The sequence below is a fragment of the Pinus tabuliformis genome, chromosome 9 (genome assembly GCF_031772625.1).
Source record: "Pinus tabuliformis cultivar Carrire ecotype Pingquan chromosome 9, CPIR1, whole genome shotgun sequence".
In the NCBI taxonomy this organism is placed as follows: Eukaryota; Viridiplantae; Streptophyta; class Pinopsida; order Pinales; family Pinaceae; genus Pinus; species Pinus tabuliformis.
The window spans coordinates 1,874,239,698-1,874,263,222 of NC_142307.1; the positions used below are offsets into that span (position 1 = coordinate 1,874,239,698).

General features: G+C 31.6%; 1 protein-coding gene across 1 annotated transcript; it reads right to left on the reverse strand.

The window, feature by feature from the left end:
* Positions 1–1,717: 1,717 nt before the first annotated feature.
* Positions 1,718–18,176, reverse strand: LOC149156367 (galactinol synthase 4-like). The gene is made up of 4 exons (XM_089443590.1): positions 17,835–18,176; positions 2,309–2,629; positions 2,093–2,227; positions 1,718–1,988 (listed from the first exon to the last, which is right to left on the reverse strand). Exons 1-4 carry the CDS (start codon positions 18,165–18,167, stop codon positions 1,731–1,733), a joined length of 1,047 nt encoding a protein of 348 aa, XP_089299716.1. The 5' UTR covers positions 18,168–18,176; the 3' UTR covers positions 1,718–1,730.
* Between the last annotated feature and the right edge of the window lie 5,349 nt (positions 18,177–23,525).

Genomic DNA, 23,525 nt, shown 5'->3' on the forward strand with positions numbered 1-23,525 from the left:
TACAAAATTTTAGTTCTAGGCAGGTCCTCATCTTTTCATCTTTATTCTTGTGAAGTCTCTTCTTTATTTTTCCTTTTACAACTGTATTCTTGTCGTTTTTGGTGGAGGGTGTTATATTTAAGGCTTTCACCTTTTATGTATATACTTCTCCCACTCACTCTTGGTTTATCTCTCCTCAATGGTAGTCTTTCACTACTTTTGATTGTGTAAATTTTGGTCTTAGTCTCTCGTTAGGAGGAGTTCTTGGATTTCCCTGAATAGGTCAAGCCTTTCTTCAACTTTACAGATTTTCCTTCATCTTTGAGTGTTTTTCAAGGCCTAATCTTATAGATTATTCTTTTTCTCCGTCTTACATGGTCAGACCAGTCCACCTTGGAAGTTGGAGGGGAAGAATAAATGACTCTCTTCCCTCCATCTCACGAGCCCAATGCACTATCAAACATTCAATAACTATTTTTTTGCACTTCACTCCTGAAATTAGGGTAGAGATTTGAGAGGATGAGAGGGAGGCTACGAAGAAAGAAAAATTATTACTTATGTTGAAGTGGAGGAGGAAGGTGGGGATTGGATATAGAGTCTGCATAATGGTAAAGAAGTTAGCAAACCTATAATTGTCAACCTCTGAAGAAGAGGATGCTTACCTTAACACCATTCAATTTTATTCGCCATATAAGTAGATGCTTTTCTTTGTTAGATTCTTATATAAATAGTGATAACAACAAGGCTACATTCATAGGTATAGATAGTAATATGTTTGACAAGAGAATATTAAGTAGACAAATAGTGAATTATCTTTTCATTTTTTGTCAACAAGATTAAATTGTGTGTGTGGATCTACCAAGGTCACCTAGAGGAATCAAAGATAAGTCCAAAGTTTCATATTAAATATAGATCGATCAAGTGCACTTAGAGGGATCAAGTCTAGAGTTCTAGAGTTAATATAGATCTAAATTAGTACTCTTTCATTCCATAATGAATTTCGTCAAACCTTCAAATAAGCTTCACCATAAAAAATACTATAAGTTAAGCAATACATAGACCTATAAATAAACCCATGAAATAGGTAAATCAAACTTGTCTTACAAAAATTTAATTTTTAATTTTAATTACATTACATAATTTGCCATAACATTACATTACAAAATTTGACATAGCATTGTGTTACATAATTTGCCTAAAATTTTCACATTACATTACGTATGTAATTAATTACCTAATTTGACATAAAATTTCAATACATAATTTGGATGAAGTGAGAAAAACCATTTTCCTTATCTGGTCGGTAAAAAGACTTAATGTGGGAAGAAATGTGCTATCGTAATGAGAATCTTTTTTGCAACTGGTAAATCATTTTCGGAAGAAATTGTGGGAACAAAAGTGAGAACCTTTTTGCAACTCGTAAATCATTTTCAAAAGAAAAACGAGACGGCTAATCATCAAATATGACTTTGCATCACACGCTAAAAAAACATCAGTAGTATCCCAGGTTTTGTAAGTTTTATAATAATTCATAATCAGAATAACCATGGGCATCGAATCATACAAATGTCAATTTGTCTATTTACAAATATTAATTGAATTAATTTACAATCAATAACCGTCACCGAAACGGCAAAACCGTCAATATACAGTATGATCTACCGTATCATATAAAAAAAATTGCCCCCGCCTGTGCCAATGGATTATAATCTATACAGTACTACACACGACTTTTGGAAATTTGAAATCTCTTAAGCTGCAGGCGGTGCAGGCATTAAGTTGGGGTTTGTTGGCATCACAGCAAGGAATGAATTGGCAGCCACTCGTTCCAGATCATTGGATTTTCCGTCCGCCTCTGAAGTTGGATCTGGAATCGTAATAATATCTCCTGATCCCGAGTGGTCAAGAGAGGGGTCATTGTATATATCCCACCATTTCTGCACCAACATCTTTATATCTTCTCGCTCCATATTTTCCTCCTTCCCTCTGTACCTCCACGGCTTCGACCCCTGCACATGATACCCTGCATGCTCAGAACACCGATCTCGTCTTCCATATTGTTTCTATCGAAAATGCAATTGCAGAAATTTTGAGGAGGGAAAAGAAAGCTTACAGCAGCACAATAGTGGACAACTTTGACAGTGTCCAAGTCCACGTTCTGGGGATGTCGCCACAGCATGGCCAGAACCAGATTGTACACCAAGGGGATGGGCTTGTATACCTTCTCAAAAAACATGTTCAAGAAATCCTACAAAACAATATACATATAGTACGATTAAGTCATAAACGGAGTCCACTAAACCAAACAAAATTTAGAGCAGATGCAGACCTGTTCTGCGAAGGGCGTTGGCACAGTGGCCATCAGAGTTTCCAAAAGGCAGTCGAAGGTCAGCTGACTCGGCTCAAAAACGAACATTCCAGCATTGAAGTATTGAGAGGGACGTTGCCCTAATTCCACGGGCCACGACACCTTCTCCGGGCACTGCTGGCAGTATCCGATGTTGTACTGCGGAGTGTGACTCCATGTCTTCTCGCAGAAGCAATCCATGACGGCATAGAAATATCCATCCCGCATCTCAAAGAGATGGTCAATGTTGTCAAAGACTTGGATGTCTGCGTCCAGATATACCATCTTGCTGTACTCCTCAAACTGTCGGCAAGAGCTAACCAGCCATACATAGGGTATTAAATGCCCTATGCAGGCTGGCCCATCCATGTATGTCAACAACCCATACTTTACTTCATGTTATACATACCATCTACGCAAAGGGATTTTCCGGCGACTACACCGCACCGGCTGCAGCATGGTTCACTGCTCAGACTTCCCGCTCTCCGATGTAGTTAATGACGTGTACCCACATGTATTTAATGTCAAATTCTGTGTGGAGGAGTTCAAACTCCACAGTTGGGCGCGCAAATTTCATATCAAATTGCACAGATGGGCGCGAACATTTTTTGAATTGGCCCACCTGATACCAGAAAATCCAAACCTCCCTCTCGAGTGTGGTTATGGTGAATGTAGCATAAGCAACGACACTATGTCGTATGCAAAATATACGCTGCAGAGTGTGCGTAGAGGATGTTATGAAGTAGAATTGGTAGGTGATCATCGACTGGTTCTGAAATGGGGTTCCACCCCTTTGGTGTGGCTGTCTTCGTGGAAATCAACCTCAACATCATCCTGCATATAGCAGCAAGGTAGAGCTATATCAACGAATCCGTCACCACAGTTTGGTTATTTGGATGTGGACCTTCAACTCTGTCTTATTCCCACAGTCAAAAAAATCGCCATGTACGTAATTCTTCTGGAAATATATGTTGTGTTTTGGAAACATAATTTGCAAGATTGAACAGTTTCTAAAGAATATACAAAAGTACGACGTGGGTATATCTGATGAAGCATTCATAGATAGAAATTCTTAAATTGAGACGTATGTTTTGGTATTTGTGATTAAAATCCAGGATATAGGTAAGAGTGGTTTTGTATTTAAATAAGCATCAAGGAAACGAAAGAGGGAGCTACAATGGAGATAGGGAAGGAAAGAGGGAGCTACAATGAAGATATTCTAGTTACGGAGGGAATTGCTTAAGATGTAATGTCATAAATATATTAAAAATATATAGTTTAGATGCTGTTTTTTTATTTAGAGTTTGAGGATGATGAGATGAGGGAAAAAATAATTCAGTTTTATATATATATATATAGATTTTATATTTTATTGCCTAAGTTAAATATTTGATTGAGCAGATTGTTATATTTTTGCATTTGATATTAAATCTATTTATGTTACAGTGTCAATTTTAAGTTTATATGGACTTTGTTCCTGTTTGTGCAAAGAAGCCAAGAGAATTGCTATTTTTTCCTTGAATGATTTGGTTACATTGAACATTTCAGCTGCATGACTACTGGTTGTAATTTAATTTTAACTTCATAATTAATATATGTATTTTATCATTCTATCTGGAATTATTTCCATATTATTATTTTTATTTTTTAGTTGCATGCAGGTTAGATTAGTTGTGTGCTGTGAATAGTTTTACATTTTCAGAAATTAAGATATAAATAAATGAGATTAATAGCAATTTGTATAGATTAAAGATTTAGAAAACTAAATTTAAAATTAAAAAAAAAAAAAAAAATTAATAATTATTTCATTATAATAAAATTCTCCTACCAAAATAAGATACATATTCAAAATAAATAAATATATATATAAACCTTTAAAAATAATTGAAACCATTGTAAATCTTCTTCTCTTGGTTAGATGAAGATGGTTTAAAACTAAATGAACCGTTGAAAAAGAAAGTTACATATAGGTAAAATTCTGGGAGTTGTAAAACACAAATTTTAGTCACAAAAGAGTTTTTACTAAAAATATTATACTTCTATATGTGAAATGTTTCGGGTCCAATGCCTATGACATGATTAATGGCGTTCAAGAGGGAGCTTAAAAAATTAAAAATCTTAAATTAACAATTTTTTTTAATGATGTAATAGTGGCCTACAACATAGTGCTAAAATTGGTGTAGTATAATTTTTATTTTGGATATATTAGCGTAAGTAATTTAATTATTAAAAATATGATAAAATTAATATATTTAAGATGTGAAATGTGATATAAAATGTATACAAATGTATAATTGTATTGCAATATGCTTTTTAACTTAGTATAAAAGAGATGTTGTAAATTCATGTAATGTAATGTATTGTTGGATAAATAACTAAAATTATAAAAATGAAAAAATAAAATTAATAATTATAATTATAATTATTAATTATTAATATCTACTAGATAATCAAAATTAAGAATTAAAAATTAAAGTTGTAGATGTCAAATTATTTAAAATAATATCAAAATGCTATAACAAACTAATGCTTATAAATATTGTTATGGTAATTGAAGCAAAATTGACCTCATAGAGCCAATTTTAAGTTTTGACAACACATGATTTTTCTAATGGTACTACAATATAGTATAGCATGTTTAAAGGCATCGAGACTCCTTTGTAATTTTCCTTTGGGATATGAATGATACTTGAAATAAAATGGTGTCATTGACCAAGAAAAATATTTGTGTGTGTGTGTGTTTAAACTAGCCTAGATCCATTTTAACTTTGGATCTATCAAACACTCATAGACGATTTTTATTTTTAATTTTTTTATATAAAAAATATTTTTTAAAAAATAGAATGTAATGATACATGAATAAGTTAATGAAGTTTAATATTATTAAGAAAAAAATATTGTTTTTAAAACAAAATTATTACACGGATAAAAGAAAAATTGCAGAGAGGTGGGTTCTTGACATATTTATCCAAGTTATGTGACAAAATAATGATAGATCATTCAGAAATATCTCTCTCGAAGTAACTTCTTAACTATTTTGAAAACTTAAGAAAGGGAAATGGGAAACGAGATCACATAATTTACCCACATATTTATCCAAGTTAAATGAAAAAATAAGATAGATCATTCATAAATTTCTCTATAGATTTAATTTTTTAACCTTTTTGAAAATTAAGAATGAAAAATGGGACAATAGGTAACATAACTTGAACATAAAGTTGTAGGTGGTCCTCATTAATGTGCATGTGCATCTAGAAGATATTGCTTTAACATTCTAGAGATCTCATTCCCACTCCAAGCACTTGTATCTCATACTACAAAACATGGAGTTACTCCATATTTATCCTTGCAAGCAAAGATATGATTAAATATTTACTAAATCTAGCCTAGATTAGTCAAGATAATTCAAATCCATTTAATATATGCAATGAAGAATATGAAATAGAGAAGAAATAATGAAATATATATTGAAAAAAAAAATTATACAATTTTTAATTTTGGGTGTATGAATATCCTTAGTGGCTCCTTAGCTATAACTCCTTGGTTTACGCTCATAAGTATGGAAACCTTATAACAATAAGGAGGATCTCTGAGAATTTAAACAACATATACTTAAATATTTTTCTCTTTTCTTTTCTCCCTTAGGAATGGATTCATTAAGAAGAGTTGTTAAGGAAAAGAGAATATGAATATAGACCCCAAGGTCCTAGAGCATTAAGAGTTTGGAGCAAATTCCTACACCATTAGATGAGGCAATTCAAACCCTCTCAAACTAATCTTCTCATGAATGAGTGAATCTAGAAGCCTAGATAGGTCATCTCTTTGTGCTAAGGGGTGACAAAAGATTATGTTCACTTGTAGTGGGACAAGATGTAATGTTTCACTTCTTTCCATTATGCAAGGAGCAATGAAGCTACTAGTTATTGACTCGCAAGGTAGAAAACTAATGTTTGACCATAGTAGGTGAATGGGTGTCCAAAGATAGTAACGAAGGTTGAATATAAGACTGTAAAAAATTCCCCCTAATGTATGATATTAGAAGAGAAACTAATGGTTGAAACAAATAATATCAAACAATACAACTCACAAACTGAATAGACATAGTATATGTCCTCCTCAACCCCTCCAAGCCTCCTATTTCCTTGTGCAGTTTTTCTTGGGGTCCAGTGAAGCCACATGTGTGAACTGGCCTCATAACACTCACAAAACCTGAAGAAGTAACTGCGCAATCCTCAAGGAAATAATTCCTTCTACATGCAAGGAATATTCGCAATGGAATATTCTAGCAACTGATAGTAAACTGCCCCTCCATCTGATCTCAACTGGGTCTCTGTCTGAACTGACATGCATGAGTTATTTATAAGAGAATACTCAGTTATCGGAAGTGCAGTAGTTACATGCATGCAAACATTAACTAATTGAACTTACATTAATTCAACAAACTGTTTATTACTATTACAACTCTCATGGTGGCAGAAGGAAGGAGCCAAATCATAACAAACTAATCAAAGCTTGCAACACTCTTGAACCAATCATATAGATCATCGCTGAGGTAGGCATACCAATTCTCGATAAAAGAGATAATAAAGCATGGCCACCAACAAAATACATTGCATATCCATGATGTGAAATGCAAAGACATGGCCATGAATGAATACATTGTGGATCCATGTTATCAATAAGAGATTATGGCCATGAGAAAATACAATATATCACAATATACACCCGAAAGACATTAGACATGAATAAGAATGCCCCAAGTGGTCTTCAAAGTACATAATATAAGGAAATACCCCATCAATCTCTGAAGGGGTAACATGAATAAGTGAGATACCCATAAGCCCATGGACATTGTCACAAACCTAATATTATGAATCTACATCATGCAAATAGATGTCTTGATGTCAAGAATGGTATAAACTATTTAATTACTATTTATTGAGGTATACCATTAATTGATGTGAGGAGACATGCCAATGTGGAAAATGGACTCCAAGGTACCTAGTATAATCTACTATGTGTGAATAGAGTATTTGAAGTAAAAAAATTGTAGATTTGATTAATCACAACTCATGAGTAAATTAAGTAAAGCCACTATTATACACTAGGAAACCTACCATTGATGACTACAAATTATAGGGTACTAAATAGTTTCTAGGTGGACTTCCTAGATATTGAGTTAACATAGATATGAATACATCCTTTGAAGGAGGGCCTTGACTTAGACATACTAATCAAAATGAAACATACATCAATTGATGATGTGAAGGGATCGATTCACGTAGTATAATTAATATAGGGATGGCTGACATGGAATGTTAACGAAATTGCAAATGGTCGACTCAAGATTAGACTACCCTTGAACATTTTTGGCATGACACAAGAATGTGTCAACAAAATTAACGCAAGTGAACCATGCAATATTGTGTAAAAACTCATTAGGAACTTAATCATGCTCCATAATGGCTCTAAGTGTAATCAACTGTAGGGATAAATAACACATATATATGGTAGAATCTATTGACGATGCTGAAAATTCATCAACCAAGGGGATCTCCACAATGTGAAGTCCCAATAAGACCTCACACAATTCGGTGTAGGAGTCCCATCCAGTATAAAGGCCTGGTTTGCGAATCGTTAAATATTTCCTTGGCTCTAGCTTTCATCACAAGAGAGTGATGTAATGGTATATCCGAAAAGCAAGGTGAGTGTGTCTTGTGAGTGTGCAACACAACTGTGTCTAGTTTCTCCTACTACAAAAGGGGAGAAAAGTGACCCTATAAGTGGGAGGTAATAGTACCACCTAGGAAGATACACACATGTGAACTAGAAGGACTTCTCTAGCATCCAACGGAATAGTCCATAGTGGACGCAACAATCATTACAACCAACAAACAAGGGAAGGTCCATCTAACATCTAGCGGAATAGTCCATGATGGATGTGACAGTCGTTATAACCAATAAGTAAAGCAAGATATGTCTAGTGTCCTACCAAATAGTCCACAAGGATGGGTGTTGGGCAATTTATTGGACTTAAATTGCTGCATTAAATATCGACCAGGGAAACTCGTAAGCTTTTGATGATGCCAGCACTATATGTGCAGGAGTAGGCGAATAATTCTATGTCTAATTAAATTACCTACGATTCAATATAATATGCAAGGGAAGAGGCTCCTAAATAAGGAGATCCTGGTTGTCCTTCCCTATAGTATCATAGAGAAATAATAAAACTAGAAACTTAAAATGCAAACGAGAGGATGAACTTTAATTGTTGTTTAGATTCAAAGAGAGAAAGACTAACTTAGTCTCTTGATTGTCCTCTCTTGTACTAATCCAGACTAGACTAAAATTCATCCATAAGCGTAAGAAATCAAATGACTTGAAACAAAAGAATGAATTTCAATTACCATATAAGTCATTGGAGAGAGAGCCTAACTTAGACTCTTGGTATCTCCTCATATGATACTTGAAACATAAAAGCAAAAGAATGAATTTCAATTATCATACAAATCAAATAGAAAGAGAGAGCCTAACTTAGACCCTTAGTTGTCCTCTCATATGTTGATTAGATTCTAATTTAAAACTCATCCACCAATCACAAACAAATCCTCAAACATCTAAACAAGTAAATGAAATAAGATCTAATATGAAATAACATGTTTCTCTCATCCTTTTAGAGTGAGCTCAATTCTCTTAAGAACAAGACAAATTATTCCATATACTTCTTAAGGAAAATTAAATCTAAAACTACATAATGGAAATAAAACTACATAATGGAAATATATGCAAAATGAAGCTTTATTCTATGCCATCATAAGTTGGATACAATGCTCTAAGAGTCCTCCCTTTGGAATGGAGGAGGTACTCCTATTTATACAATGAGAGGAGATAACAAACTCATAATGATGATCCATTAATCTCTCTTTTAGTTCCATACATTTCTCAACCATCTAGACACATAACCCTATCCTCCATGATTTCCTCCATGAGGTCCATGATCTTCTCCATGATCTTTTCCATGAGGTTTATCTTATCAAATTCGAATTTGATCATTCAAGGCCACATAAAGGTGTCTTGGAAGCTTCCTTGCAACCTACACATGTCACCAAAACAACCCACTTTCCATATATAAAGTAAAATATATTATTTTCTAATATTTAATCAAGAATTTCTCTCAAAAATGCTTAAAAATAAACAATATTTGGAAAATATGAATGAGACCCATTAATGGTGAATAGTAGGAAAAATGGAGTGACAAGGTGATGAATAGTGAGTGAAATAATGGAAGCATAGGTGAAAAATGTATGGTAATGAGTGCCATTTTTGGAGCCCAACAATGGGACAACAACAAAAACCATTATAACACATTCTCGACAAGAGAAACACTAAAATAACTGAAATACTTAAACTATCTTAATACATGTGAAAGAAAATATGAAATACAAATGTCCACAGAAAGGTCTTACAAACATTCATAAGTCATGCATGAAGAACATGCTCTTCTTCAAAGTCTTATGATATTAAGAAAAATTTCCAATACACATATTTAGATTTTACATAACTAGCCTGAATAGTGGGGCACTGGAGCTATTCCTTGTTCCTCAAAGAACTAGCTAGTCTCTCTAATGCCTTGTGGGAGGAGCCAAGGTGAAAATTTCTTTTCTCATACAATGAAGGGGTATATATAACCAAGGGGTGATGCTTACCCCTTGTGACTCTTTGACTCCCCTCATGACTATTCAACTTCCTATGGATTTTCAACTTACATGACTCTTCATATTCATGTTTTTCCATTGGACTTACACTTTACAATACATTTGATTTACAATGTACCTAGCCCACAACAATGATGTGGTGTATGAAAACTCATGTCAATAGTGTCATGTAAAGCCGTGTCATGAGTTTTCATACACCACATCATTGTTGTGGGCTAGGTACATTGTAAATCAAATGTATTGTAAAGTGTAAGTCCAATGGAAAAACATGAATATGAAGAGTCATGTAAGTTGAAAATCCATAGGAAGTTGAATAGTCATGAGGGGAGTCAAAGAGTCACAAGGGGTAAGCATCACCCCTTGGTTATATATACCCCTTCATTGTATGAGAAAAGAAATTTTCACCTTGGCTCCTCCCACAAGGCATTAGAGAGACTAGCTAGTTCTTTGAGGAACAAGGAATAGCTCCAGTGCCCCACTATTCGGGCTAGTTATGTAAAATCTAAATATGTGTATTGGAAATTTTTCTTAATATCATAAGCCTTTGAAGAAGAGCATGTTCTTCATGCATGACTTATGAATGTTTGTAAGACCTTTCTGTGGACATTTGTATTTCATATTTTCTTTCACATGTATTAAGATAGTTTAAGTATTTCAGTTATTTTAGTGTTTCTCTTGTCGAGAATGTGTTATAATGGTTTTTGTTGTTGTCCCATTGTTGGGCTCCAAAAATGGCACTCATTGCCATACATTTTTCACCTATGCTTCCATTATTTCACTCACTATTCATCACCTTGTCACTCCATTTTTCCTACTATTCACCATTAATGGGTCTCATTCATATTTTCCAAATATTGTTTATTTTTAAGCATTTTTGAGAGAAATTCTTGATTAAATATTAGAAAATAATATATTTTACTTTATATATGGAAAGTGGGTTGTTTTGGTGACATGTGTAGGTTGCAAGGAAGCTTCCAAGACACCTTTATGTGGCCTTGAATGATCAAATTCGAATTTGATAAGATAAACCTCATGGAAAAGATCATGGAGAAGATCATGGACCTCATGGAGGAAATCATGGAGGATAGGGTTATGTGTCTAGATGGTTGAGAAATGTATGGAACTAAAAGAGAGATTAATGGATCATCATTATGAGTTTGTTATCTCCTCTCATTGTATAAATAGGAGTACCTCCTCCATTCCAAAGGGAGGACTCTTAGAGCATTGTATCCAACTTATGATGGCATAGAATAAAGCTTCATTTTGCATATATTTCCATTATGTAGTTTTATTTCCATTATGTAGTTTTAGATTTAATTTTCCTTAAGAAGTATATGGAATAATTTGTCTTGTTCTTAAGAGAATTGAGCTCACTCTAAAAGGATGAGAGAAACATGTTATTTCATATTAGATCTTATTTCATTTACTTGTTTAAGGATTTGTTTGTGATTGGTGGATGAGTTTTAAATTAGAATCTAATCAACATATGAGAGGACAACTAAGGGTCTAAGTTAGGCTCTCTCTCTCTATTTGATTTGCATGATAATTGGAATTCATTCTTTTGCTTTTATGTTTCAAGTATCATATGAGGAGATACCAAGAGTCTAAGTTAGGCTCTCTCTCCAATGATTTATATGGTAATTGAAATTCATTCTTTTGTGTTTCAAGTCATTTCATTTAGCTTACGCTTATGGATGAATTTTAGTCTAGTCTGGATTAGTACAAGAGAGGACAATCAAGAGACTAAGTTAGTCTTTCTCTCTTTGAATCTAAACAACAATTAAAGTTCATCCTCTCGTTTGCATTTTAAGTTTCTAGTTTTATTATTTCTCTATGATACTATAGGGAAGGACAACCAGGATCTCCTTAGTTAGGAGCCTCTTCCCTTGCATATTATATTGAATCGTAGGTAATTTAATTAGACATAGAATTATTCGCCTACTCCTGCACATATAGTGCTGGCATCATCAAAAGCTTACGAGTTTCCCTGGTCGATATTTAATGCAGCAATTTAAGTCCAATAAATTGCCCAACACCCATCCTTGTGGACTATTTGGTAGGACACTAGACATATCTTGCTTTACTTATTGGTTATAACGACTGTCACATCCATCATGGACTATTCCGCTAGATGTTAGATGGACCTTCCCTTGTTTGTTGGTTGTAATGATTGTTGCGTCCACTATGGACTATTCCGTTGGATGCTAGAGAAGTCCTTCTAGTTCACATGTGTGTATCTTCCTAGGTGGTACTATTACCTCCCACTTACAGGGTCACTTTTCTCCCCCCTTTTGTAGTAGGAGAAACTAGACACAGTTGTGTTGCACACTCACAAGGCACACTCACCTTGCTTTTCGGATATACCATTACATCACTCTCCTGTGATGAAAGCTAGAGCCAAGGAAATATTTAACGATTCACAAACCAGGCCTTTATACTGGATGAGACTCCTACACCGAATTGTGTGAGGTCTTATTGGGACTTCACATTGTGGAGATCCCCTTGGTTGATGAATTTTCAGCATCGTCAATAGATTCTACCATATATGTGTTATTTATCCCTACAGTTGATTACACTTAGAGCCATTATGGAGCATGATTAAGTTCCTAATGAGTTTTTACACAATATTGCATGGTTCACTTGCGTTAATTTTGTTGACACATTCTTGTGTCATGCCAAAAATGTTCAAGGGTAGTCTAATCTTGAGTCGACCATTTGCAATTTCGTTAACATTCCATGTCAGCCATCCCTATATTAATTATACTACGTGAATCGATCCCTTCACATCATCAATTGATGTATGTTTCATTTTGATTAGTATGTCTAAGTCAAGGCCCTCCTTCAAAGGATGTATTCATATCTATGTTAACTCAATATCTAGGAAGTCCACCTAGAAACTATTTAGTACCCTATAATTTGTAGTCATCAATGGTAGGTTTCCTAGTGTATAATAGTGGCTTTACTTAATTTACTCATGAGTTGTGATTAATCAAATCTACAATTTTTTTACTTCAAATACTCTATTCACACATAGTAGATTATACTAGGTACCTTGGAGTCCATTTTCCACATTGGCATGTCTCCTCACATCAATTAATGGTATACCTCAATAAATAGTAATTAAATAGTTTATACCATTCTTGACATCAAGACATCTATTTGCATGATGCAGATTCATAATATTAGGTTTGTGACAATGTCCATGGGCTTATGGGTATCTCACTTATTCATGTTACCCCTTCAGAGATTGATGGGGTATTTCCTTATATTATGTACTTTGAAGACCACTTGGGGCATTCTTATTCATGTCTAATGTCTTTCGGGTGTATATTGTGATATATTGTATTTTCTCATGGCCATAATCTCTTATTGATAACATGGATCCACAATGTATTCATTCATGGCCATGTCTTTGCATTTCACATCATGGATATGCAATGTATTTTGTTGGTGGCCATGCTTTATTATCTCTTTTATCGAGAATTGGTATGCCTACCTCAGCGATGATCTATATGATTGGTTCAAGAGTGTTGCAAGCTTTGATTAGTTTGTTATGATTTGGCTCCTTCCTTCTGCCACCATGAGAGTTGTAATAGTAATAAACAGTTTGTTGAATTAATGTAAGTTCAATTAGTTAATGTTTGCATGCATGTAACTACTGCACTTCCGATAACTGAGTATTCTCTTATAAATAACTCATGCATGTCAGTTCAGACAGAGACCCAGTTGAGATCAGATGGAGGGGCAGTTTACTATCAGTTGCTAGAATATTCCATTGCGAATATTCCTTGCATGCAGAAGGAATTATTTCCTTGAGGATTGCGCAGTTACTTCTTCAGGTTTTGTGAGTGTTATGAGGCCAGTTCACACATGTGGCTTCACTGGACCCCAAGAAAAACTGCACAAGGAAATAGGAGGCTTGGAGGGCTTGAGGAGGACATATACTATGTCTATTCAGTTTGTGAGTTGTATTGTTTGATATTATTTGTTTCAACCATTAGTTTCTCTTCTAATATCATACATTAGGGGGAATTTTTTACAGTCTTATATTCAACCTTCGTTACTATCTTTGGACACCCATTCACCTACTATGGTCAAACATTAGTTTTCTACCTTGCGAGTCAATAACTAGTAGCTTCATTGCTCCTTGCATAATGGAAAGAAGTGAAACATTACATCTTGTCCCACTACAAGTGAACATAATCTTTTGTCACCCCTTAGCACAAAGAGATGACCTATCTAGGCTTCCAGATTCACTCATTCATGAGAAGATTAGTTTGAGAGGGTTTGAATTGCCTCATCTAATGGTGTAGGAATTTGCTCCAAACTCTTAATGCTCTAGGACCTTGGGGTCTATATTCATATTCTCTTTTCCTTAACAACTCTTCTTAATGAATCCATTCCTAAGGGAGAAAAGAAAAGAGAAAAATATTTAAGTATATGTTGTTTAAATTCTCAGAGATCCTCCTTATTGTTATAAGGTTTCCATACTTATGAGCGTAAACCAAGGAGTTATAGCTAAGGAGCCACTAAGGATATTCATACACCCAAAATTAAAAATTGTATAATTTTTTTTTTTCAATATATATTTCATTATTTCTTCTCTATTTCATATTCTTCATTGCATATATTAAATGGATTTGAATTATCTTGACTAATCTAGGCTAGATTTAGTAAATATTTAATCATATCTTTGCTTGCAAGGATAAATATGGAGTAACTCCATGTTTTGTAGTATGAGATACAAGTGCTTGGAGTGGGAATGAGATCTCTAGAATGTTAAAGCAATATCTTCTAGATGCACATGCACATTAATGAGGACCACCTACAACTTTATGTTCAAGTTATGTTACCTATTGTCCCATTTTTCATTCTTAATTTTCAAAAAGGTTAAAAAATTAAATCTATAGAGAAATTTATGAATGATCTATCTTATTTTTTCATTTAACTTGGATAAATATGTGGGTAAATTATGTGATCTCGTTTCCCATTTCCCTTTCTTAAGTTTTCAAAATAGTTAAGAAGTTACTTCGAGAGAGATATTTCTGAATGATCTATCATTATTTTGTCACATAACTTGGATAAATATGTCAAGAACCCACCTCTCTGCAATTTTTCTTTTATCCGTGTAATAATTTTGTTTTAAAAACAATATTTTTTTCTTAATAATATTAAACTTCATTAACTTATTCATGTATCATTACATTCTATTTTTAAAAAAATATTTTTTATATAAAAAAATTAAAAATAAAAATCTTCTATCAGTGTTTGATAGATCCAAAGTTAAAATGGATCTAGGCTAGTTTAAACACACACACACACAAATATTTTTCTTGGTCAATGACACCATTTTATTTCAAGTATCATTCATATCCCAAAGGAAAATTACAAAGGAGTCTCGATGCCTTTAAACATGCTATACTATATTGTAGTACCATTAGAAAAATCATGTGTTGTCAAAACTTAAAATTGGCTCTATGAGGTCAATTTTGCTTCAATTACCATAACAATATTTATAAGCATTAGTTTGTTATAGCTTTTTGATATTATTTTAAATAATTTGACATCTACAACTTTAATTTTTAATTCTTAATTTTGATTATCTAGTAGATATTAATAATTAATAATTATAATTATAATTATTAATTTTATTTTTTCATTTTTATAATTTTAGTTATTTATCCAACAATACATTACATTACATGAATTTACAACATCTCTTTTATACTAAGTTAAAAAGCATATTGCAATACAATTATACATTTGTATACATTTTATATCACATTTCACATCTTAAATATATTAATTTTATCATATTTTTAATAATTAAATTACTTAGCACTATGTTGTAGGCCACTATTACATCATTAAAAAAAATTGTTAATTTAAGATTTTTAATTTTTTAAGCTCCCTCTTGAACGCCATTAATCATGTCATAGGCATTGGACCCGAAACATTTCACATATAGAAGTATAATATTTTTAGTAAAAACTCTTTTGTGACTAAAATTTGTGTTTTACAACCCCCAGAATTTTACCTATATGTAACTTTCTTTTTCTAGCTTCAAACCGTTCATTTAGTTTTAAACCATCTTCATCTAACCAAGAGAAGAAGATTTACAATGGTTTCAATTATTTTTAAATTTATTTATTTTGAATATGTATCTTATTTTGGTAGGAGAATTTTATTATAATGAAATAATTTTATTTTTTTTTTAATTTTAAATTTAGTTTTCTAAATCTTTAATCTATACAAATTGCTATTAATCTCATTTATTTATATCTTAATTTCTGAAAATGTAAAACTATTCACAGCACACAACTAATCTAACCTGCATGCAACTAAAAAATAAAAATAATAATATGGAAATAATTCCAGATAGAATGATAAAATACATATATTAATTATGAAGTTAAAATTAAATTACAACCAGTAGTCATGCAGCTGAAATGTTCAATGTAACCAAATCATTCAAGGAAAAAATAGCAATTCTCTTGGCTTCTTTGCACAAACAGGAACAAAGTCCATATAAACTTAAAATTGACACTGTAACATAAATAGATTTAATATCAAATGCAAAAATATAACAATCTGCTCAATCAAATATTTAACTTAGGCAATAAAATATAAAATATATATATATATATATATATATAACTGAATTATTTTTTCCCTCATCTCATCATCCTCAAACTCTAAATAAAAAAACAGCATCTAAACTATATATTTTTAATATATTTATGACATTACATCTTAAGCAATTCCCTCCGTAACTAGAATATCTTCATTGTAGCTCCCTCTTTCCTTCCCTATCTCCATTGTAGCTCCCTCTTTCGTTTCCTTGATGCTTATTTAAATACAAAACCACTCTTACCTATATCCTGGATTTTAATCACAAATACCAAAACATACGTCTCAATTTAAGAATTTCTATCTATGAATGCTTCATCAGATATACCCACGTCGTACTTTTGTATATTCTTTAGAAACTGTTCAATCTTGCAAATTAAGTTTCCAAAACACAACATATATTTCCAGAAGAATTACGTACATGGCGATTTTTTTGACTGTGGGAATAAGACAGAGTTGAAGGTCCACATCCAAATAACCAAACTGTGGTGACGGATTCGTTGATATAGCTCTACCTTGCTGCTATATGCAGGATGATGTTGAGGTTGATTTCCACGAAGACAGCCACACCAAAGGGGTGGAACCCCATTTCAGAACCAGTCGATGATCACCTACCAATTCTACTTCATAACATCCTCTACGCACACTCTGCAGCGTATATTTTGCATACGACATAGTGTCGTTGCTTATGCTACATTCACCATAACCACACTCGAGAGGGAGGTTTGGATTTTCTGGTATCAGGTGGGCCAATTCAAAAAATGTTCGCGCCCATCTGTGCAATTTGATATGAAATTTGCGCGCCCAACTGTGGAGTTTGAACTCCTCCACACAGAATTTGACATTAAATACATGTGGGTACACGTCATTAACTACATCGGAGAGCGGGAAGTCTGAGCAGTGAACCATGCTGCAGCCGGTGCGGTGTAGTCGCCGGAAAATCCCTTTGCGTAGATGGTATGTATAACATGAAGTAAAGTATGGGTTGTTGACATACATGGATGGGCCAGCCTGCATAGGGCATTTAATACCCTATGTATGGCTGGTTAGCTCTTGCCCAAACTGTCCATCACTCAAAACAAAACAAGATGTTAATAACTAACTATATAAGGGTTATATTTAAGAAAGATATTGTTGTTAAAATTTGCAAGAAATGAAAATACCTCCCAAATACGGAGTTTGGAGTAGTTGAGGACATAGTAAGGCATTGAAAATTGCACTTGATTCTCGGGGGGATGGATGGGTTGAATCTGGCGAACAATACAACCCTGTCTTCGCAATTGGAGGCGATGATCCTCTGGAACATCGGGCAGCACAGCAACGACAAGAGGATATGCGCTCTTCACCTTGCGGAGACCCTTTGCAAGACCGATGACACCTTTCACATAGTCGCCGGATCCAGCCAAGAAAGTCACGTACGCTCTCATGCACTTCTTCTTGGCCGCCGCAGCCTTTGCACCGAAGAGCTGATCTACAGCAGAAACTTCTGGATTCATGGTGAAAGACGGAGAATAGATATTGTGCAAGTCGGAATTCAATAATCTGTTGGAAAGTAGAGGAACGAATTTGCAGAACAAGAATGTAGTGTGTGTTTTGCCTAAATGGGAGCGTGTGTTTTATAGGCAAAAAGGGTCGGCTGTAACGGATAAAGTAGGTCGAACACAACAATATCCAAATGCAATAGCAAATAGAAAGCTGACAGCATAGCATATACGTGTCATTTCCTCCATGGTCTATGATAGATTCAGGGGTAAGGAGCGGAATTCGGTACGTCCCTCTGCTTCTCCGAAACTTCATAGTCCAAAAAAGGGCACAGTGGAATGGTTGGTATTCACCCGCGACACACACACAAACGCAGACTTTCGGGGAAGTTTACCCAAAGCAATGGCCGGTCGAGTTACGTTCTTGGTTTGGTGAAACTGCCATAGAATCTGGTTATTGAATGGAATATTCGAAATTGGACATTTAGTGGAGACTTGGCTGTCAATATTTAAGTGGACATTGTAACAATGCATTTCAAGGCGTCACGAACGGCACTAACTGCGCCGGTTGGTGTGTGAGTACGTGGAGTAGAGAGTGATCGGACGAGAGTGTTTGACGTTGAGGACATTGCTTTATATTAAAAGTTACATAGGAGGAGGAGGAGGTTTCTTATATTAAAAGTTACATTGAAAGTCAGGTTTCTTATTTTACAGGGCAAGGCTAGTGGGAGTGGGGGCATATTTCAGTCGAGAAATAGAGAGGACATTGGGAACAGGTGTATAGGAGTAGGATTGCTCGAATTTTTTTTTTTTTCATCAGAAATAGAATTGCTCTTGACTTTGCTATGATGGTGTTTTTAATTTTAAATTTGTTTGTCTAATATAATAAAATAGAGATATATTTCTTTTAGTATAATAAAAATAATTGGACTATAATGAAGAAAACTGCTTTTATAAAAGTAGTGGTTTTTAAGAATTTGATTAGTAAAAGTGTTTGAAGTTTATTAGAGCGTTAAAATTAATTACAGAATTAATAGTCCATTATCTTGATGTATCGGGTTTTTGTAATGGGAGGCAGTAAGTAATGTCTCTCGTCACAAAATTCCCATGTTGGGGCTAGTTTCCAAATTTTATTTTATTTATCTATAGATTTATTTTATTTATCTTTTTATAAGTTATTGATCTCTATTCATTAATTTAATGTTATATAAAGAATAATCTATTTTTTTATAATATTAAATTTCATTTAAATTATTTCAATAAAAGAATAAAATTTTATTTATTATATTGTTTATTTCATAAACAATTTTATGTTTTTTTTCAAAAAAAAAAAATTTTACTATAAAGAAATATTTTTAAATTTTATATTAAAATATCAATGATAACTTTAGCCGTAGTCTAATCAGATTTTTTTTTTCCGAGAAAATCGTGGAAATTTCGGCATTATTTTGATAAAATCCCATAATGATTTTTGTAAATCCAGGTTATAGTTGTTAAACTTCAAGATTTTGGATGCCTCAAAAGTTTTTGATGGTGCTGAATCTATTTCCAGCAATTCCTTTCGTGAGATGACTCCCAACTTTTATGTATGCATTTTAAAAATAAACATCAAGTTTAATTCTCATTTAATATCCTATATGAATTCTATTTTTATCTTAAAACATTTTATTAGATGATACTCTATCTCTTAGGTTTATCAATTAAAGAAAAGTTTAAAATGTTTATTTAGATATTTAAACATTATCATTAATAAATGGTTTAATTAATTTTGTTTTTTCAAAAAAAAATCTTCAATTTATAAATGTTGCCAATTGAGGCATTTAATAGAAATTGGCTATCTTATTTATAAATATTTTGATTAATGATTTATATATTAAATAAATTGTGTTTTCTTTAATAACAATTTTTAGTTAGTTGATAAGTTAAATCTCTATTTTAATGATTTTATATATTAAATAAATTGTGCTTTTTATTTTTATTTTTAGTAACAATTTTTAGTTATTAGTTAGTTGATATGTTAAATGAGTTTTTTTAATTTATTTGTTTTTTCTGTGATTTTTATTAATTATTTTTAGTTTTAAAATTGTTAATTTTTTTTTATAAAATTAAAGATTAATAAAAAATAATCTACTTTATAACACTTTTTTGATTATAATATTTTTTTACTTTACTTATTATATTTTTAATACTACACAATTATAAAATTTTATTTTATTTTTGTAGCCATTATTAAAAATTTGATTATAAAAATATCACTTTAAACATTTTAAACACGGGATAAATTCTATCATACGACATGCCTTCTGACAAATTATATATATATATATATATATATTACAATGATCTTATCCCTACTCGAGCTTTCCAAAGGGTAATTGTTACGAACTTTTGTAGCTATATTTTACAAAAGGAATATATAAAATGGGCAGTGTCATGAAATTGAGACTTTTTTTTAAGGAAGAATCAGTAGTGTTGAGTTCGAACAACTTTCCCGCTCAATATTTTGTAGAATTTTATATTATGTAATGTTTTGTTACATCACATTATAAACTTCTGATATTTATTATTTATATATGTGTATTGAATTAAACAATTAGGAGTATGAATCAGAGTTTAAAATTGAAGTGACTGGTTTAAAATTAAGGTCAGGAAGTCATTATTGTCTTTAAAGTTTCTTATGGTTATAAAATAATATAAAATTAATTTTCATTAAAAAATAAAATTAAACAATATTGGTAAAATTTAAAATAAAATTAATGTTTGAGTTTTTATATATTATTTTGTAGATTTTTTGAAATATTTTTGCCTTGATTCCAAGCATTTTTAGCCATCCTAGCAATTCCTTTGAATAGACAACTCTCAAATTTTATGTATCTATTTTAAAGATAAATGTCAAGTTTAATTCTCATTTAATATTCTTTATAAATTCTATTTTTGTCTCAAAACATTAATTAGATGATACTCTATGGAAAATGTCCACATTTATGGTTATTAGGTTTACTAATCAAAGAAAAGTTAAAAATATTTATTTAGATATTTAAAAATTATCATTAATAATATAAATTGTTTAATTTTTTCAAAAACAATCTTCAATTTATAAATGTTGTCAATTGAGTCATTCAATAGAAATTGACTATCTTATTTATAACTATTTTGATTAATGATTTTATATATTAAATAAATTGTGTTTTTTATTTTTATTTTTAAATAACAATTTTTAGTTATTAGTTACTTGATATGTTAAATGAATTTTTTTATTTGTTTTTTATTGTGATTTTTATTAAAAAATTCTAATTTTAATATTGTTAATTTATTTTATAAAATTAAAATTAATAAAAATAATCTACTTTATAACACACTTTTGTTTATAATATTTTTATTTATTTATTTATCATATTTTTAATACGATTTTTTTTTTTTTTTTTTTTAATATATTATTAAAATTTTGACAAAAATATCACCTTAAACATTTTGTTTAACTGCTGGATAAATACTACTGCATAAATTTTATTCTACGAAATTCATCCGAACAAATTTGCCTTATAATTTATATATAAATATAGATATATATCTTATCCTTACTCGAGCTTTCCAAAAGATAATTGTTACGAACTTTTGCAGTTGCTGGATATGATATGCCTCCGAACAAATTTGCCTTCTGACCAATTTTATATATATATATATATACCCGAGCTTTCCAAAGGGTAATGGTTACGAACTTTTGCAGTTCTTTGCCTTTTGTTTTGAAGTTTTAATGGGAAATGATAAATCTTTTTTACAAGAAATATATAAAATGGCAAGTGTCATGACAGTGGGGATAGAAACCTTTTTTTTAAGAAGAATTAGAGGTGTTGAGTTCAAGCTAATTTTCCCACTCAATATTTTGTAAATTTTATATTATCGTAATATTTTGTTTTGAAGTTTTAATGGGAAATGATAAATCTTTTTTACAAGAAATATAGAAAATGGCGAGTCTCATGACAGTGGAGTAGAAGTTTTTTTTTTTTTAAAAGAAGAATCAAATATGTTGAGTTTAAACTAATTTTATATTATCTTAATATTTTGTTTTGAAATTTTAATGGGAAATTATAAATTCCTTTTATAAGAATTATATAAAATTGCCAGTGTCATGACAGTGGGTAGATTTTTTTTTATAGCCAGTGTCATGACAGTGGGTAGATTTTTTTTATTCCCAGTGACAGTGGATAGATTTTTTTTTTTTTAAGGAGAATCAGTAGTGTTGAGTTCATACTAATTTTTCCGTTCAACATTTTGTAAAATTTTATATTATCCCAATATTTTGTTACATCACATTACAAGCTTCTAATATTTATCATTTATGAATGTATATTGAATTAAACAATTAAATCATCTTTATGATGCCCTAGAAATTAGGGAGTACCCATCATAGTTTAAAATTGAAGTCAAGAAGTCATTATTTCCTTTTGCTTTTGTCACTGTTATAAAATAATATAAAATTAATTTTCATTAAAAAGTAAGATTTTTTTTTTTAAATTTAAAATAAAATTGATATTTTAATTTCAAATGAAGTGTAAATAATTTTTAATATATTATTATTATTATTATTAAAAAACAAAAAATGTTAATTCTTTTTCTGATAATTGAAAAAAATAAATTTCATTATTTTTATATCATAAAATCTTAATGTTATGGAGTTTGTGTATGGATCATTTATTTATTGAAATTACATTTTAGTTGTGGAAATTAAAAGTCAAATGCTTTAATTGTGATGAATCTTTTTACTACTTATAGAAGATAAACATTTACAATTCTAATCAACTCCCCATTCACTTGGTGGTAAGATTTACAAATGGTACCTACTTATCGCTTCACTTGCTAAATGGTACATTTTTATTGTTACTCCACTTGCTTCTATCTCTTACCTATCCCGCTTGCTTGCATCTACTACTTGCTCCACCTACTTGGATTTATGAATATTACTTACATGTCTCCTTTATGCCTACTTAATATGAAGATATGACAATGGACACTAGGAATCAAAATTGATTCAACTTATGTTTGATTCCTTATCATAAAAAATTCAATACTAAATAAAATAATGCTCATAGAGTAGCCCCCCATGATTTGGATTGGCAACTCTTACTAAGTCATAGGTTATTGATATATCTAGCGTGAGGGTTGTTGGATATACTCTTGGTCTTATAATTGTAGTAGTAGTATCCAGTAGATTTAATCCTAGGCCTTGCTCACATTATTCCAATGATTACCATGGTTTAAAAAAAAATATTAATTTAAACATTCACTTTTTTAACAAAAATTAATGGTATTTTACCTTCTTTACAAATTGTGTTCTGCATCATAATTTACATGTGGACCAATCATTAGAACTAT

Bases quoted from the DNA above. Each gene is read 5' to 3' on its own strand.
- LOC149156367 (XM_089443590.1), bottom strand. From the start codon at position 18,167: ATGAATCCAGAAGTTTCTGCTGTAGATCAGCTCTTCGGTGCAAAGGCT. The intron at 2,630-17,834 runs GTATTTTCATTT...TCTTGCCGACAG, and splicing joins CCAAACTCCGTATTTGGGAG to TTTGAGGAGTACAGCAAGAT. The intron at 2,228-2,308 runs GTCTGCATCTGC...ATTGTTTTGTAG, and splicing joins CAACGCCCTTCGCAGAACAG to GATTTCTTGAACATGTTTTT.